Source organism: Hyperolius riggenbachi, chromosome 2, assembly GCF_040937935.1.
Source record: "Hyperolius riggenbachi isolate aHypRig1 chromosome 2, aHypRig1.pri, whole genome shotgun sequence".
In the NCBI taxonomy this organism is placed as follows: domain Eukaryota; kingdom Metazoa; phylum Chordata; class Amphibia; order Anura; family Hyperoliidae; genus Hyperolius; species Hyperolius riggenbachi.
Genome location: NC_090647.1, coordinates 207416804 through 207433709, shown reverse-complemented (window position 1 = coordinate 207433709; position 16906 = coordinate 207416804). Strand labels below are relative to the sequence as shown.

At 44.8% G+C, this 16906-nt stretch overlaps 1 protein-coding gene across 6 annotated transcripts in view; it reads right to left on the bottom strand.

The window, feature by feature from the left end:
* Window positions 1–5398: 5398 nt before the first annotated feature.
* The window catches only part of ABHD13 (abhydrolase domain containing 13), a 95150-nt gene continuing 83642 nt past the window's right edge, over window positions 5399–16906 (bottom strand). For all 6 annotated transcript variants that reach the window (XM_068268028.1, XM_068268027.1, XM_068268024.1 and 3 more), the window contains 3 exons: window positions 12384–12496; window positions 8851–9001; window positions 5399–6075 (listed from right to left, as the gene is read on the bottom strand). In XM_068268028.1, coding sequence (XP_068124129.1) covers window positions 5963–6075; window positions 8851–9001; window positions 12384–12496 — 377 coding nt within the window. In that variant the 3' untranslated portion in view covers window positions 5399–5962. The remainder of the gene's footprint in view (window positions 6076–8850; window positions 9002–12383; window positions 12497–16906) is intronic.

Here is a 16906-nt window from a genome sequence, read left to right as displayed (position 1 = left end):
ATGGCAAATTGTGACAGCTCTGGCCACAGGTCAAGCCTGCGCATCTAGTAGTCCAGGGGTCCGGAGTGGGAGCCTAAGAAACAGCTACCACCACACATCCAAGGAAGGACCCAATGTGCTGTATAAGTAATGTACCTGCCCTGACTGTGCTTTGCAGACCAGGTATCTGTGGTCAGATGGACCCTTGATCCAACGCTGTCTGCCAGAGCTGACACCACTTGCCTTTCAACATCACGGTACAGTCTAGGTATTGCCTTTTTAGAAAAATAATTGCAGGCTGGTATCTTCCACTGCGGTGTCCCAATCGCCACAAATTTTTGGAAGGCCTCAGAGTCCACCAGCTGATATGGTAACAGCTGGCGAGCTAACAGTTCCGCTAAGCCAGTTGTCAAATGCCGGGCAAAGGGGTGACTGGCAGACATTGGCTTCTTCCGCTCAAAGATTTCCTTAATGGACACCTGGCTGCTGTGGGCAGAGGAGCAGGAACCGCTGGTATAATACAGTGTGCAGTCACACAAATGCAGTGAAAGGTATGCAGTGACTGGTATAATACAATATGCAGTCACAAAGATGTATTGAAAGGTATGGGAATCAGGGTTCGATTCTGGTCCGGAGAGAGAGTCTGAGAAATGGCTACCACCACACATCCAAGGAAGGCAGCAGGCATGGCACGCAAGTCCTGACTCAGGGAGATAGTGACAAAAAAATAACAATACAGAAGGACTCTTTCAAGGCCCTGCTGACTGCTGTATAATGATGAGACAAATACATTTGAGATCCTTTAACGAGGATCTGTTATGGAGGTCAAGTCTGCCATCCATTCAAGTGAAAGGTATGCACTGACTGGTATAATACAATGTGCAGTCACACAGATGCAGTGAAAGGAATGCAGTTATTGGTATACTACAATGTGCAGTCACAGATGCAGTGAAAGGTATGCACTTACTGGTATATAAAACAGTGTGCAGTCACACAGATGCAGTGAAAGGTATGGGAATCAGGGTTTGATTCCGGTCCGGAGTAGGAGCCTGAGAAACGGCTACCACCACACATCCAAGGAAGGCAGCAGGCACAGCACACAAGTCCTGACTCAGGGAGGTAGTGACGAAAAATAACAATACAGGAGGACTCTTTCAAGGCCCTGCTGACTGCTGTATAATGATGAGATGAATACACTTGAAATCCTTTAATGAGAATCTGTTATGGAGGGAAAGTCTGCCATCCATTCAAGTGAAAGGTATGCACTGACTGGTATAATACAATGTGCAGTCACACAGATGCAGTGAAAGGTATGCACTGACTGGACTAATACAATGTTCAGTCACAGCGATGCAGTGAAAAGTATGCACTGACTGCTGGTACAATACAATGTGTAGTCACAGAGATGCAGTAAAAGGTATGCAGTGACTGGTATAATACAATGTGCAGTCACACAGATGCAGTGAAAGGTATGCACTGACTGGACTAATACAATGTGCAGTCAAAGCGATGCAGTGAAAAGTATGCACTGACTGCTGATACAATACAATGTGCAGTCACAGAGATGCAGTGAAAGGTATGCAGTGACTGGTATAATACAATGTGCAGTCACACAGATGCAGTGAAAGGTATGCACTGACTGGACTAATACAATGTGCGGTCACATAGATGCAGTGAAAGATATGCAATAACTGGTATTAAAATACAATGTGCAGTCACAGAGATGCAGTGAAAGGTATGCACTGACTGGACTAATACAATGTGCGGTCACATAGATGCAGTGAAAGATATTCACTGACTGGTATTATAATACAATGTGCAGTCACACAGATGCAGTGAAAGGTATGCACTGACTGCTGGTATAACATAATGTGCAGTCACACAGATGCAGTGAAAGGTATGCACTGTCTGGTATTATAATACAATATGCAGTCACAGAGATGCAGTAAAAGGTATGCACTGACTTCTGGTATAATACAATGTGCAGTCACACAGATGCAGTGAAAGGTATGCACTGACTGCTGGTATAATACAATGTGCAGTCACACAGATGCAGTGAAAGGTATGCACTGACTGCTGGTATAATACAATGTGCAGTCACACAGATGCAGTGAAAGGTATGCACTGACTGTGCTGGGCCTGGCACAGTATAGCAAGCGCCAACAGCGACAGGCAGTGTCAGTGGCACACACAAAAAAAAAAAAAAACATCACAAGAACATTAGCTCTCAAAAGAGCTTTTTTTGAGGTGCTTTTCAGCAACAAATATCAGCAAGGAACAAGCTAACAAGACCTAACTAATGCTTTCCTTATCTCCCCAGCAATCTCTCCCTTCTATCACTAAGCAGGCAGCAGACAGAGTGAGAAAATGGCCGACGCTGCTGCCTTTTATAAAGGGGGGCTGGGGTCCAGGAGGGAGTGCAGCCTGATTGGCTGCCATGTGTCTGCTGACTATGATGTAGAGGGTCAAAGTTTAGCACAATGATGTGGTATAGGGGGTGGGTCGAGCTCGCTAAGTGTTCTCGGTTCGCCACGAACGCGAACCCCCAGGGTTCACGTGAACAAGTTCGCCAGCGAATCATTCGAGCCATACTATTGAGGTACTCTACTATTGAGATAATTTACCGACTTGTACAGCAAATGCCTCAAGAAAAGTCAAGAGATTACAATTCACAAAGATTTACGGATTTGGTAAATCGGGCAAAAGCGGTCAATATTTTTCTCCAGCTCTTACCAGCCGAGAACTCACTCTCTCCATGCTCTCTCTGTGCAGTAACCTTGACTGAAAGACAATAGGGAGAGCTGAGTGTCCTGCACGCTGGTGTCCCCTGCTGGTCATATAGCCCTTGTCTATATGCGACTGAACCCTCTGCAACGATTGGCTGAATTGCTCAGCCTCGCTTAGTTAAGTACTGCAGACTAGGTGTACTGTATTTGCACTTCTTATTGGCTGACTGGCAGTCTGCAGACTATATAAGTGGCAGAGTGCTGTCTGGGAGTGAGCAATCCTTTTGTGTTTGGCAAGTTGAAGGAGTGGTGGGAGTGAGTTTCTGGTGGTGGCAACTCCGGGGCTCACCTGCACTCCCCTATTGTGTTATATACTGGTTTGGGGGTCCCGAGCAGTGGCAGTGCTGGGGGACCCCACCTGTCATGTGCACTAGTGTTTGCATATTTTAAACTTCATTTGCAGCTCCTTATGCACTTTAGTTAGGAGGGGGGCAGATGAGAGGGAGTTTCCTGCACGCTGGCGCCCCCTGCTGGTCATATAGCCCTTGTCTATATGCGACTGAACACTCTCCAATGATTGGATGAATTGCTCAGCCTCTGCTTAAAGCGGATCCGAGATGAAAAACTAACTATAACAAGTAAGTTGTCTATATATCTTATCTAAAGTTTAGATAGTTTACACAGCAAATATAGCTGCAAACAGCTTTAATAGAAAATGATTATCTCTTCCTGTGATACGTCAGCAGCCATGTTGTTTGTAAACATTACACAGAGGCAGGCTTATCTGTATCTTGATCACTAAGCCTGTGAAAAAAAAAACCCTAATCCCCCCTCCTCCCTCCTCCCCTCTGCCTCTGAAATCAATAACTAGTAACACCTCCTCCTCCTCCTGCCCAGACTGAGCTCCCATGAGCCCTTGCTACTGCCAAGGCTCTCTGAAAACATGTGGGCGTGGCTTCTTTAGTTTATAGGGAATTAGAGTATTAAAACAAAAACAAAAAAATATTTGGCTTGAGGAATACCCTATAAACAATAGGAAAGGAACACAATTATGCAATGAGTAAAAGTTCACCTCGGATCCTCTTTAATTAAGTACTGCAGATTAGGTGTAATGTATTTGCACTTCTTATTGGCTGACTGGCAGTCTGCAGACAATATAAGTGGCAGAGTGCTGTCTGGGAGTGAGCAATACTTGTGTTTGGCCAGAGCTAGGCAGCCAATAGGGAGAGTCACACAGCCCTGCTTTTCAAGCTGATTTGATCCAGCTTGGTGGAAGGCGGGACTTCACTCTGGCAGAGCAGGCGAAAGTGACATTAAAGATGTAAAAATCTGCACACAGTTATACGGAAGAGCTCCCCTTGGTGGCTGCAGTACATCTAAAGGGATGTTGGAGATGCACTGGACAGAAAACCCTGACTCCCTGCATCACCGCTGACCTGCTACACAGCTGGTAAGTGACACTTACCGAGCAGGGCTTAGTGAACTGAAGCATGTTTGTTCAGTAAATGACCTAACTTCTGCCTCATGCGAAAAATCTTTAGTGAATTTGGAGAAAAGAAAAGTGTAAAATACCAAACTATCTTTAGTAAATTGAGGTTTGTGTGTCTAAGGCCTCATTCACACTATACCCACTGCCATGTGCATTTTGGCAGCGTGTATGTTGTGTGATTAGCAAGAACATCAGAAGTGCATAGACAGCACTTCTGAAGTTCAGACTATGGGCTTGATTCACAAAGCGGTGCTAACAGTTAGCTCGCTGGTGAAAAGTCCTTTATCACGCCTAAACTCAGCTTAGGCGTGATAAGTTTAAGGGCTTGATTCACTATGCGGTGCTAACCTACTTATCACGTCTAAAGTCTTTAGGCGCGCTAACCAGGGTGCTAAGTAGGTTAGCACCGGTTTTCTCAATCAGATCGCGTGCTAAGCACCGCGCGCAAAGTTTTGCGCGCGCTAAGTCCCATAGGCTTTAATGGGCACTTCGCGCGCGGAGCGCCCCGCGCTCTGTGCAGTGCGCGCGTAAAGTTTTACGCGCATAAAGTTTTGCGCACGAAAAGCTTGTTTAGATGTGCTAAGGGGGTTTTCACAGGCGTGCTAACAGTTAGCACCGCTTTGTGAATCAAGTCCTAGGTGTGATAAGATTAGGCATGATAACTATAGCACCAACTGGGTTAGCACCGCAGTGCACAGCTGATCAAAAGTTTTGCGCTAGCAAAGTCTGGTGCACTTCGCATATAGTTTAATGGCGCTGCATTGCGTGCGGGACTTTGCGCGCGATCTAAACTTATCACGCCTAAACTGACTTTTCACCAGTGTGGTGCAATGGTTATCATGCCTAAAGTCTCTAACTGGGTTAGCACCGCTTTGTGAATCGAGCCCTATGTGCGCTGCGCAGCAGTGCAATGCGCTTTCGCACTGCTGCACATATTTTCGGCAAAGCCCATCGCTGATCCCATTTACTGTAATGAATGGGATCGGCAGCGCAACACAGATGGCATGCAACTGCATGCGCTAGCATTCCAAACACACGGCCATCTGCATTCCCTAATGTGAACGATGCCTAAACCAGACTAATCGCAATTGTGTCTGTATAATACAGCTCGTTAAATACTGTAAATAAATAAAGGTAATCTAACAAGTATTGCTTTATTGGTTTTTTTTTTACCTTGGAAAAGCATTGATATATTTTAAGCTTGAACAATGTCCAACATTCAAAATTCAAATGTCCTTGAATTCCCAAATCAGGGGCGTAACTAGAAATCACTGGGCCCCCCTGCAAAAAAATAGCCTGGGCTATCTCCTCAGTGCGCTCCCCTCCTGCAGTTATCAGTGGCAGTAGCCCCCAGCATTGCAGGGGCTGCATCCCCTATTGTTACGCCCCTGTCCCAAATTATTAAAATCTAACATTACATTTCCCCTTTTGCTGGTAAAATGTATGACACAAATGTGTTTGTTTTTTTAAATCTCTTTACTTGTATTAAACAGTATAAATAAAGCTAACCAGGCTCTGCTGAGGAGTGAAGGCTGAAGTTCTACTTTTTCTTCTCTGCAAGAGATGATTATTCTAAGAAGGTTAAACCACATAAAATAAACATTGTTACAAAGTCTGTGGTTTCTGTTTGTGCCGTTACTGGGTTTCTAAAAATAGCTTCTTTCTTGTAAATAAGAGGACATTGCATGCATGTTCCTGCACTCATTGTAGGCTGCTCTCTTGCATCACTGATATTTGGGAAATAAACCCCCTTTCTCTAGATCCCGTTTCACAGAATCTTGATTGCCCCAAAGAATGTGCCGTCACCACTCAAAGATATTTCAGAATTGCTTCGTGGCACTATAAGGAGAAGTTCATCACCTTCTTCTAACTTTGCAATTCCTAGAAAAGAGGTGAAAATTACACAGAATAACCAATAGGAAGCATTAAACCCGTAAACTCAAAAATATAGTTTGCAAATAAAAGAAGAGGACTGACATCTGAAAGCTAGCTACTCCAGGAAGCAACATGACCACTGTATAAGCAGTCTTAGTTCACACGTTAGATGTAAATTGGTACTGGTAAAAGAGCAACATCAACCAAAAGACATAACCCAGCGAAAATAATCAAAATAGACTAAAGGACGGCGTGGGAAGCCTCTACAGCAGGGGTCGGCAACCCGCGGCTCCGGAGCCGCAAGCGGCTCTTTTTCACCTTTGCCACGGCTCAGTCGCGGCTCCGGTGCTGCAGGGCTGCCCATTCTGACACTACACCGGTAGTGAGTGTCAGTGGCTGCGGCGCGCTTGTTTCATGTGCGCGTGTGACGTGTGCTGCCAGCTGGCCGGCAGCCTATCAGAGAGGCCGCCGGACCAGTGCAGGGCTTCGGGCGGCCATTTTCCCGTAGCCCTGCAGTGTAGTGCAGGCAGGACGTGACGTCGGGAAGGAAGGAAGAGGAGCTGAGGGAGTTGCGCGCCACAAGGAGGTCGGGACAGGAGGAGATCGTGACAGGAGTACTTCTGACTAGGTGAGTAAATGGGTTTTTCTTTTCAGATCTGCTGAAGGATTTGTGCATATTGGGGTCATATCTGCATATTGGGGTCCATATCTGCTAACGATTTGTGCATATTGGGGTCATATCTGCATATTGGGGTCATATCTGCTAACGATTTGTGCATATTGGGGTCATATCTGCATATTGGGGTCATATCTGCTAACGATTTGTGCATATTGGGGTCATATCTGCTAACGATTTGTGCATATTGGGGTCATATCTGCTAACGATTTGTGCATATTGGGGACATATCTGCTAACGATTTGTGCATATTGGGGACATATCTGCTAACGATTTGTGCATATTGGGGTCATATCTGCTAACGATTTGTGCATATTGGGGACATATCTGCTAACGATTTGTGCGTATTGGGGACATATCTGCTAACGATTTGTGCATACTGGGGTCATATCTGCATATTGGGGACATATTTGCTAACGATTTGTGCGTATTGGGGACATATCTGCTAACGATTTGTGCGTATTGGGGACATATCTGCTAACGATTTGTGCATATTGGGGACATATCTGCTAACAATATGTGCATATTAGGGTCATATCTGTTTTATAATGGCTTTGCGGCTCCCAGTTTTTATTCTCTTTTCGGAAACGGGTCCAAGTGGCTCTTTGATTCTTAAAGGTTGCAGACCCCTGCTCTACAGGATACAACTTCTTAGGTAAGTATTTGACTTTTGATCCAAGGTTTGCCTCGGGAACACTTTAAAATGCATAAAGCTTAGAACAAAAACAGCAACAAAAAATGGCTGATTTATGTAAATGCATATTATTGGGGAACATAAATGGTCCAGCAAACATGGACTGCACCTTTAAAAAAGTCATTAGATGACAAATGTTTGTAGTTATCACCTATCTCCTATTAGAGTTGGGCCGAACGGTTCGCCTGCGAACGGTTCCACGCGAACTTCGGTGGAAGTTCGGTTCGCCCCATAATGCACATGGAGGGTCAACTTTGACCCTCTACATCACAGTCAGCAGGCCCAGTGTAGCCAATTAGGCTACACTAGCCCCTGGAGCCCCACCCCCCCTTATATAAGGCAGGCAGCGGCGGCCATTACGGTCACTCGTGTGCTGCCTGCGTTAGTGAGAGTAGGGCGAGCTGCTGCAGACTGTCTCTCATAGGGAAAGATTAGTTAGGCTTAACTTGTTCCTGGCTGCATACCTGTTCTGTGAACCCACCACTGCATACCTGTGCTGTGAACCCACCACTGCATACCTGTGCTGTGAACCCACCACTGCATACCTGTGCTGTGAACCCACCACTGCATACCTGTGCTGTGAACCCACCACTGCATACCTGTGCTGTGAACCCACCACTGCATACCTGTGCTGTGAACCCACCACTGCATACCTGTTCAGTGAACCCACCACTGCATACCTGTTCAGTGAACCCACCACTGCATACCTGTTCTGTTCAGTGGACCCGCCACTGTATACCTGTTCATTGAACCCACCACTGCATACCTGTGCTGTGAACCCACCACTGCATACCTGTTCTGTGAACCCACCACTGCATACCTGTTCAGTGAAACAGCTGTTTGCGGTGCGTTACACGGTGAGTTTGGTGTGTCAGTGTGAAGCAGTACCTTAATTACACTACCTGATTGATGTATACACATGCAAGATGTTTGAAAGCACTTTAGGCCTGTCATTTAGCATTCAATGTGATTTCTGCCCTTAAAACGCTGCTTTGCGTCAAATCCAGATTTTTCCCCAGGACTTTTGGCATCTATCCCACTAATCCATGCCCCCCTCCAGGTGTTAGACCCCTTGAAACATCTTTTCCATCACTTTTGTGGCCAGCATAATTATTTTTTTTTTTCAAAGTTCGCATCCCCATTGAAGTCTATTGCGGTTCGCGAACTTTAACGCGAACCGAACCTTCCGCGGAAGTTCGCGAACCAGGTTCGCGAACCTAAAATCGGAGGTTCGGCCCAACTCTATCTCCTATTAACTACTTTAAGTTCCAGGGATAAAAGCCACCAATCTTATCCCCCAGCATGCATGGTGCTTGTGACGTTTTCCCAGAGCAAACTTAGTATTCATAAATGTGGGACAGCCTGGATTTTACTGGTTGGAAACGTAGCCTTTTCCTGGTGTATTACTTACCACCTGTAAAGCATGAATTGTTTGGGTAAGACTGTGGCATGTTTTGTATACACCTAAATAAGGTAACCAAACTTGGATCATTTCCCACAGTGTGCAGTTTTTTCCTCTGGATTATATGACCCATTGCAAACAGTTTATCGGTATACCAAACCTAAAAGAAGCAAAACAAATTTGAAAACAATAAATAGTCAAAGAATGGAACCTCCTGCCCAGTATTTCTCTAACAGTTTACTCATAGTTATTTTTAAATAGTTTCATAGATTAAATAATACTTAAAAAGAACCTCTAGTATAAAAGACAGAGCCTGTTAATTCCTTACCTAATCCACCCTAATTCAGACACAGGTGAGGCTTTGCCCCTCCTTTGGAATGCAGCCGCAGCCATGTTTACGAAGTTTGAAGCTCTTCAGAAACCTCCACCTGGGTTGCTGCTGCCCGCCCCCAGCTCAGCCGCCCCCAATTAGGCCATGGCTACCAAGCTGGGGGCAGGCCACAGCAATGCAGATGGGGGTGGCCAGAGTCTTGGAATGATTTTTTTTTTTAAAGGCCATATTTCCTAAAGGGCAGAGTGATCAACTGTATGAATGAGTTCCGGTGGATCACATAAGTATTTCAACCTGAGCATCCCCCCAGCCCTGTATCATTAAAACAGAGCATGGCATGACAGGCTCTGTCTTTTATACTGGAAGTACTCGTTATTATTTTAATTTTCAGTAAATATCTTATTAACTTTTATCCTGAATAAAGATTTCTCTTTTTAATAGTTCTTATATGTAGGCAGGGAATCAAAAATAACCCATTTTTACCTATATACCTGGGAGGGCGTTAATATCAGGGGGTCTCCTTACTATTAATGGACCCCCCAGAATCTATTTTTGTGCATAAGAGCCCTTTTGTGAATAAGGGCATAGATACATAAGGGTATACATACATAGACATAAGACTATGGTAGGGACTAGATTGTGAGCCCCCTCTGAGGGACAGTTAAGTGACAAGACAATATACTCTGTACAGCACTGCTTAAGATGTTGGTGCTATATAAGTACTAAATAATAATAATAATAAATAAAGAGCCTATAATTATCTTTTAACTGGTTTTTAATAATTAGAAGCATGATTATAAATAATGTGATCATGTACCATAATACCACATGACCTATGCAATAAGAATGCAGGACTGTATATCAAACAATATTCACAGTAAGTTCAATCCAAACAAGGGCCGTTTCTTGGGCAGTGCGGGCAGGGCGACCGCCATGGGCGCAAACCGGCAAGTAGAGGAGGGGGGGGGGAGCGCAGGCAGAAGGACATAACCGCTAGGGAGCTGGAGACGTGCGGTGCAGCCAAATGGAAGTAGAAAGACGATTACCAGCGGGATCAGCTTCCTTGACTCCCAGGCTGCCTGCATCCGACATCAAGTCATCATCACGTCACCACCGCATGATGACATCTGATGTCCTGTAGCGGTACTGCATGATGCCCATAGAGGAGTCTGCATTTTGGCCTCTGTTCGCCTGTGTGTTTTCCCAGTCCATGCTTCCTCCTGAGTGGCTAGTCACTAGTATGTAGGCACAATTTTTAAACCCTCGTCCTGGGTGCAATTTAGCCTAGAAAATGTCCTGTTCCAAACAGTATAAATTTCTTATTAGCACACTTTTAATACATTGTCATTAGTCTGTGGTTTTTTTGCTCAGTAATTGTGCTGGGCAAATAATCTAAGTGTCGCATATAATACTGAAATGATACATGGTTTCATTTATTTAAAGCAGTAGAAAGAAAGTGCAAGATTTCTTCACAGGACTCAGCGGCCAGTGTAATTAGCAGTATGATTATTCTAGTGCAGCAGAAAAAAAAATGAAAGCTAGCATCTTATTTCAAAAGCACTGAACAGGATTTAATATTTTATTATATGTAAATGGTATATGGCATTTCATTTTTCATGCTTTTATGTCCAGTCTGCTTCATACCAAGTTTCAGTCATACAGTTTAACACACTCCGTCTGAATTCTGTTTAATTGAAAGTATGGCAGAATGCTGAAGGGAGAGAGGGGAGAATCCTGGACATAATCGACCTGTTAGGGTGAGTGTAGTGAGCCGGGACTCAGTGAGGGGGAGAGACGAGAGTCAAACTACCAGTGGTCTGGCTGCATGGGTTTGGACATACCATACTTCTCTATTTACTTAAAGTGGACCTGAACTCTTGCACAGGACAAAAGGAAAACATAGAGAAATGCACCTTGTATGTATTTAGATAGTTTAGCCTGTCTAATTCCCCCTAATTTGTGTCTAATCATGAGTTGTAATTTGATCTCTCCCTGTGTCACTTGACTGCCATGGCAGAGATGGCAGATATCATCTGAAAGCACAAGATCTTAAAGAGACACTGAAGTCTCCTAAAAATCCTGTTTTTATAATAAAAATGTGTTTAATATTACTGTCCTACCTAAACTGGCGCATCCCCGCCGCTGTACACTAACTAAATCCCCCCTAACACCCCCTTACCTCTCCCCCGCAAAATCCATGACTTTCTTGGTCGTGGATTTTGCTGCCCTGTGCCCTTCCGTGTGAGGCAAGGCTATGAGCTGCAGCTCTGCCTCTACAAGCATCTATCAGCAGAGGATCTCCGCCTCTCCCCCGCCCCTCTCAGTGAAGGAAGACTGAGAGGGGCGGGGGAGAGGCGGCGATCCGGGCTGAAAGACGCGCTGAGAGGCAGAGCTGTGGCTCATAGCTCTGCCTCTCACGGAAGCGCTGCCCGGATTGCCCCTCTGGGAGTTAGGGGGGATTTAGTTAGTGTACACACGGCGGGGATGCAGCGGTTTAGGTAGGACAGTAATGTTAAACACATTTTTATAATAAAAACTGTATTTTTACGAGACTTCAGCGTCTTTTAACAATATATCTGCTTCCATAAAATCAGGAAGTAGGAACACTACAGGTATATTTTAGTATTTGTATCACCTGTAACAAACAAATGTTTTCTTTAATGGTTAATATACTGTTGCATATCTTTTAGAGCAGAGAGGAAATTTTGAGTTCAGATCCGCTTTAAGCACTATCTGGTATTCCTGGGTACATGGCTCACATGTTTTCTGAACCTTTTTTGCACTGCACTTTTGGGTTTCATTCCTTCGGTCTTTTTGCTCAGGGAATTGATCTATTATTGTTTGAATTGCTTGCACTTATTTTCTTATCTCTGGCACTGTTGCACTGTTCTATTGTGCAATTAGCTTAGTTAACACTATACAGGCGGTTTTCAAAGGTACATTTTGATTACTATATCGCTTTTGCTCTCCATATAACTTTTGAAGCTCCACAAGACGCCCTTACACTATGGACGGTGTGTATATACTGCATATATATACTGTATATATATATATATTTTTTTTTTTTTTTTCCCCTGGTTTTTGTCCTCTAAACCTAGGTGCAGCTTATGGTCCGGAGCGTCTTATGGTCCGAAAAATATGGTAATCAAAACTACCTTTCCTGAAATAAGTCGTAGGTATAGTTACATCAGCTCCAGCATGAATATCTTACCTGACCATATACGAAGAATAAACCATTTTCTTTTATCAATATCTTGTTTTGTTTTTCTTCAAACGCATCCCCCTGCTTAATACTAAGGAGCCATGGTATGATAGTGAAATCATCTAACAGGAAAAAGAAAAATCATAATCGCACTGAATGTGGACAGCTGAAATAACTATTTATTGCTTGTATCAGTTTTAGTTAAGAAACAATGCAATTTTAATGTATAGGTGGGGAAAAGATGAGCATAATTCATGAGTAAGGCTACTACCCCAGTAACACCTTGTGGTTCAGCAGAATTTATCGGCATAACGCGATACATGCAGTGGAGTACCGTATGATGTTACCAGTTAAACGTATCTCTTAAGAGAAAACTCAGGAGAAAATGTTAATTGAATAAGGATCAAAATGTTTTGAAGTAAATCTCTCTTCCATATGCTGATCATTTACCTGGTCCACCACCTTGCACTACTCAATATTAAATCCTATTTCAGCCGTATTCTGATCTAATAATAAATTGCAATACTTCACTTTTTGACACAGTACATAGCCGTTCAAATATATTATTTTTATTAATTTATTAAGCGCCAACATATTCCGTGACGCTGTACAAAGTAAGAAACAAATATGGGGTACATAATACAGACAAATGGTATACAACAATAAACAAAATACAGAATTGGTGACAAAATACAGAGTCCTTATGATTGGAGGGCAGCACATGACAACAAAACAACTCCAGTTGCAGTCTTCACCACTGGGAATAGGAGGCACAGATCTACACAGCTCTGAGCATGTGCGTAGCCTGGGCGTTCTAACTGATGGGGATCTAAACTTCAGAACTCACATCTCTGCCGTGGTGAAATCATCCTATTTTCACCTGAAGATGAAGAACACTGCAAAAATCAAGCACCTCATTCCCCAGAAGATCTCCCAACCTTAGTTTATACCTTCATTACATCCCAACTGGACTATTGCAATGCTCTCTACACCGGCCTTCCAAAAAAACAACATGTACCGCCTACAGCTGGTACAGAATACTGCTGCCAGACTGCTAACCAACCAACTCCGTCACTGCCATATAACACCAGTCCTGCACTCCCTTCACTGACTACCTATAGAATGGAGGATCCTATTCAAAATTGGCCTACTGATATTTAAGTCACTTCATAATCTGGGCCATGGATACTTGAAAGAAAGGCTTCAGCTGCGTAGCACTCCCTGCAATCTCAGATCCACAGGCTCCAATAATCTTGTCATACCCAGAGTCCACCTGAAAACTTTTGGTACCAGAGCCTTCTGTCATGCTGCTCCTACATTATGGAACTCCTTACCTCTGCAGATCAGGACAGCTCCATCTCTGGACGTGTTTAAATCCAGACTGAAAACCCACATGTTCAGTTTGGTATTTGCAGAAATATAATTTTGTTGTGTTAACACTTCATCCTACTATCAGTTACTGAATCTGAGAGAGCCTAAGTGCTGTGAGTCCTATGGGAGACAAGCGTTATAGAAATGTTATTGTTATTGTTGTTATTGTTAAATTGATACAAACATACAGAAGTGGTAATTAACCACTTTGCATCCAGACCTTGTTTTCCCCTTATTGACCAGAGCAATTTTGACGTTTTAGCTATGTCCCTTTTTAATCAGCCATAACTTTATCCCTACTAGAGTTGGGCCGAATGGTTCGCCTGCGAACGGTTCCATGCGAACTTCAGTGGTTCGCGTTCGCGTCCCGCAGGCGAACTTTTGCAGAAGTTCGGTTCGCCCCATAATGAACCATGAGGGTCAACTTTGACCCTCTACATCACAGTCAGCAGGCCCAGTGTAGCCAATTAGGCTACACTAGCCCCTGGAGCCACTCCCCCCCTAATAAAAGGCAGGCAGCGGCGGCCATTACGCTCACTCGTGTGCCTGCGTTAGTGAGAGTAGGGCGAGCTGCTGCAGACTGTCTCTCATAGGGAAAGATTAGTTAGGCTTAGCTTGTTCCTGGCTTCATACCTGTTCTGTTCAGTACCTGCATACCTGTTCAGTGAACCTGTTCAGTGAACCTGCCACTGCATACCTGTTCTGTGAACCCACCACTGCATACCTGTACTGTGAATCCACCACTGCATACCTGTTCAGTGAACCCACCACTGCATACCTGTTCAGTGAACCTGCCACTGCATACCTGTACTGTTCAGTGAACCCGCCACTGCATACCTGTTCTGTTCAGTGAACCCACCGCTGTATTCCTGTTCAGTGAACCCGCCACTGCATACCTGTTCTGTTCAGTGAACCTGCCACTGCATACCTGTTCTGTGAACCCGCCACTGTATACCTGTTCTGTTCAGTGAACCCGCCACTGCATACCTGTTCTGTTCAGTGAACCCGCCACTGCATACCTGTTCTGTTCAGTGAACCCGCCACTGCATACCTGTTCTCGCCATGGTGCGCACCAGTCCAGCACGGCCGTCACTACACAAACAGCTGTTTGCGGTGCGTTACACGGTGAGTTTGGTGTGTCAGTGTGAAGCAGTACCTTAATTACACTACCTGATTGATGTATACACATGCAAGATGTTTTAAAGCACTTTAGGCCTGTCATTTAGCATTCAATATGATTTCTGCCCTTAAAACGCTGCTTTGCGTCAAATCCAGATTTTTCCCGGGGACTTTTGGCATGTATCCCACTCCTCCACCTGGGGGTCCAGGTGTTAGACCCCTTGAAACATCTTTTCCATCACTTTTGTGGCCAGCATAATTTTTTTTTTTTTTCAAAGTTCGCATCCCCATTGAAGTCTATTGCGGTTCGCGAACTTTTACGCGAACCGAACCTTACGCGGAAGTTCGCGAACCTAAAATCGGAGGTTCGGCCCCACTCTAATCCCTACTAACGACACCTAAATGATCTAGGTATCGTTTTTTTCAGGACAAACTAGACTTTCATTGGCGGGTATTTTGTCCCTAGACCAAAAAAGTTTTCTATGCATTTTAATGGGGAAAAGAGGGGGAAAATGAAAAAAATGCATTTTTGCTCAGTTTTTATCAATTCCAGTTTAAAAATAAAAAGTGCCACAGAAGATAAAAACATGTCACCAGTATTCTGTCCCCCAGTATAGATAGCAAAATGTGTCCCGAGTATTAGACCCCCCCCCTATAGCCGGATGTGTCCCCAATATCAGTCACCCCCAGTATAGCCCGATGTGTCCTCTGTTTGGCACCTCCCAGTATAGACAGACAGATGTATCCCCAGGATTACTGCCCCTCATTATAACTAAATGTGTCCCCAGGAATAGTGGTCCCCCATTATAGCCAGATGCGCCCTCAGGATTAGCGGGTGCACCCTGGATTAGGGCCCCCCCACCATTATAGCCAGATCTGCCCCCAGTATACAATTATGCACATTAAATAAAATTGTATCCCCTCTTACTTTATCCTCCCCCCCAACTGCACATTTTACCCCCCACCCGGGGTTCAACAACCCCCATAAGGGCCAGCCAGATGTCCCACCCCCCACCCAGGCAGCCCCCTCGGTGGCCAGATCTATTTAAAAAAAAGGATTAGAAAGCAGCCTGACTCACCTTTTCCTGTTCCAGCGATCAGCCTGCAGCCCAAGCCTCTGATCGCCACTCTGCACGCAGCCCTGTGATGCTGGTTACCGGGTCCCGGCTTGATGACGTCATCAAGCCGGGACTCGGCTATTCAGCATCACAGGGCTGCGTGCAGAGGGACGATCGGAGGCTTGGGCTGCAGGCTGATCGCTGGAACAGGAAAAGGTGAGTCAGGCTGCTTTCTAATACTTTTTTTTTTTACAGATCTGGCCACCGAGGGGAGAGATGAAGGATCACCGCTGTTTGCTACAGCGGTAATCGTTCATCCGTGGAGGGGTTACTAATTGGCTACAAGGGAACATTTTCCCTTTCACCAATTAGTATTGCAGCTGTTAGTGCCGGGAGGTGCGCTCTAAAGCACACCTGTTTCTGCACAACAGGGCTGCAAGCAGGTCAGTATATCTACGTCGCTGTGGCTTGGAAAGAGCCACAGCTGACGTAGATATACTGTATCAAAGGACAAAGTGGTTAACATGGTCTACCACCTTGCACTACTCAATATTAGATAATATTTAAGCCGCATTCTGATCTGATATATATACTGCCCGACTCCTACCTACAACTGTGTTCCCTTACTAGTTGAAACTGGGCTAGAGTGGCGAAAAATGACTGCCTTTGCCGAGAATCCAGCACGTGTACAACAGCCCCTAACCACCTTGGCCAGAAATAAGTCTAGGAAGATTCCTTCGATCATGTGTCAGCCAAGAGCATTGTTCTCCCAACGCACCTTGTTCCCTCGTGATGTCACACTTGTGCTGCTCTGTTGGTAATCCTCCTCCACCCTCACTCCCACATAGCAGGCTAGCGACACATCTGTGCAGCTTTGCCCTGCAACGTCACCTGAGTGATTGGTTTCCAATCCCCGCCGCCGGGCGACATGCCTTATAAAAGAGGCATAAGAATAGCCCTTCCTGGACAATTGTCACCTGACAA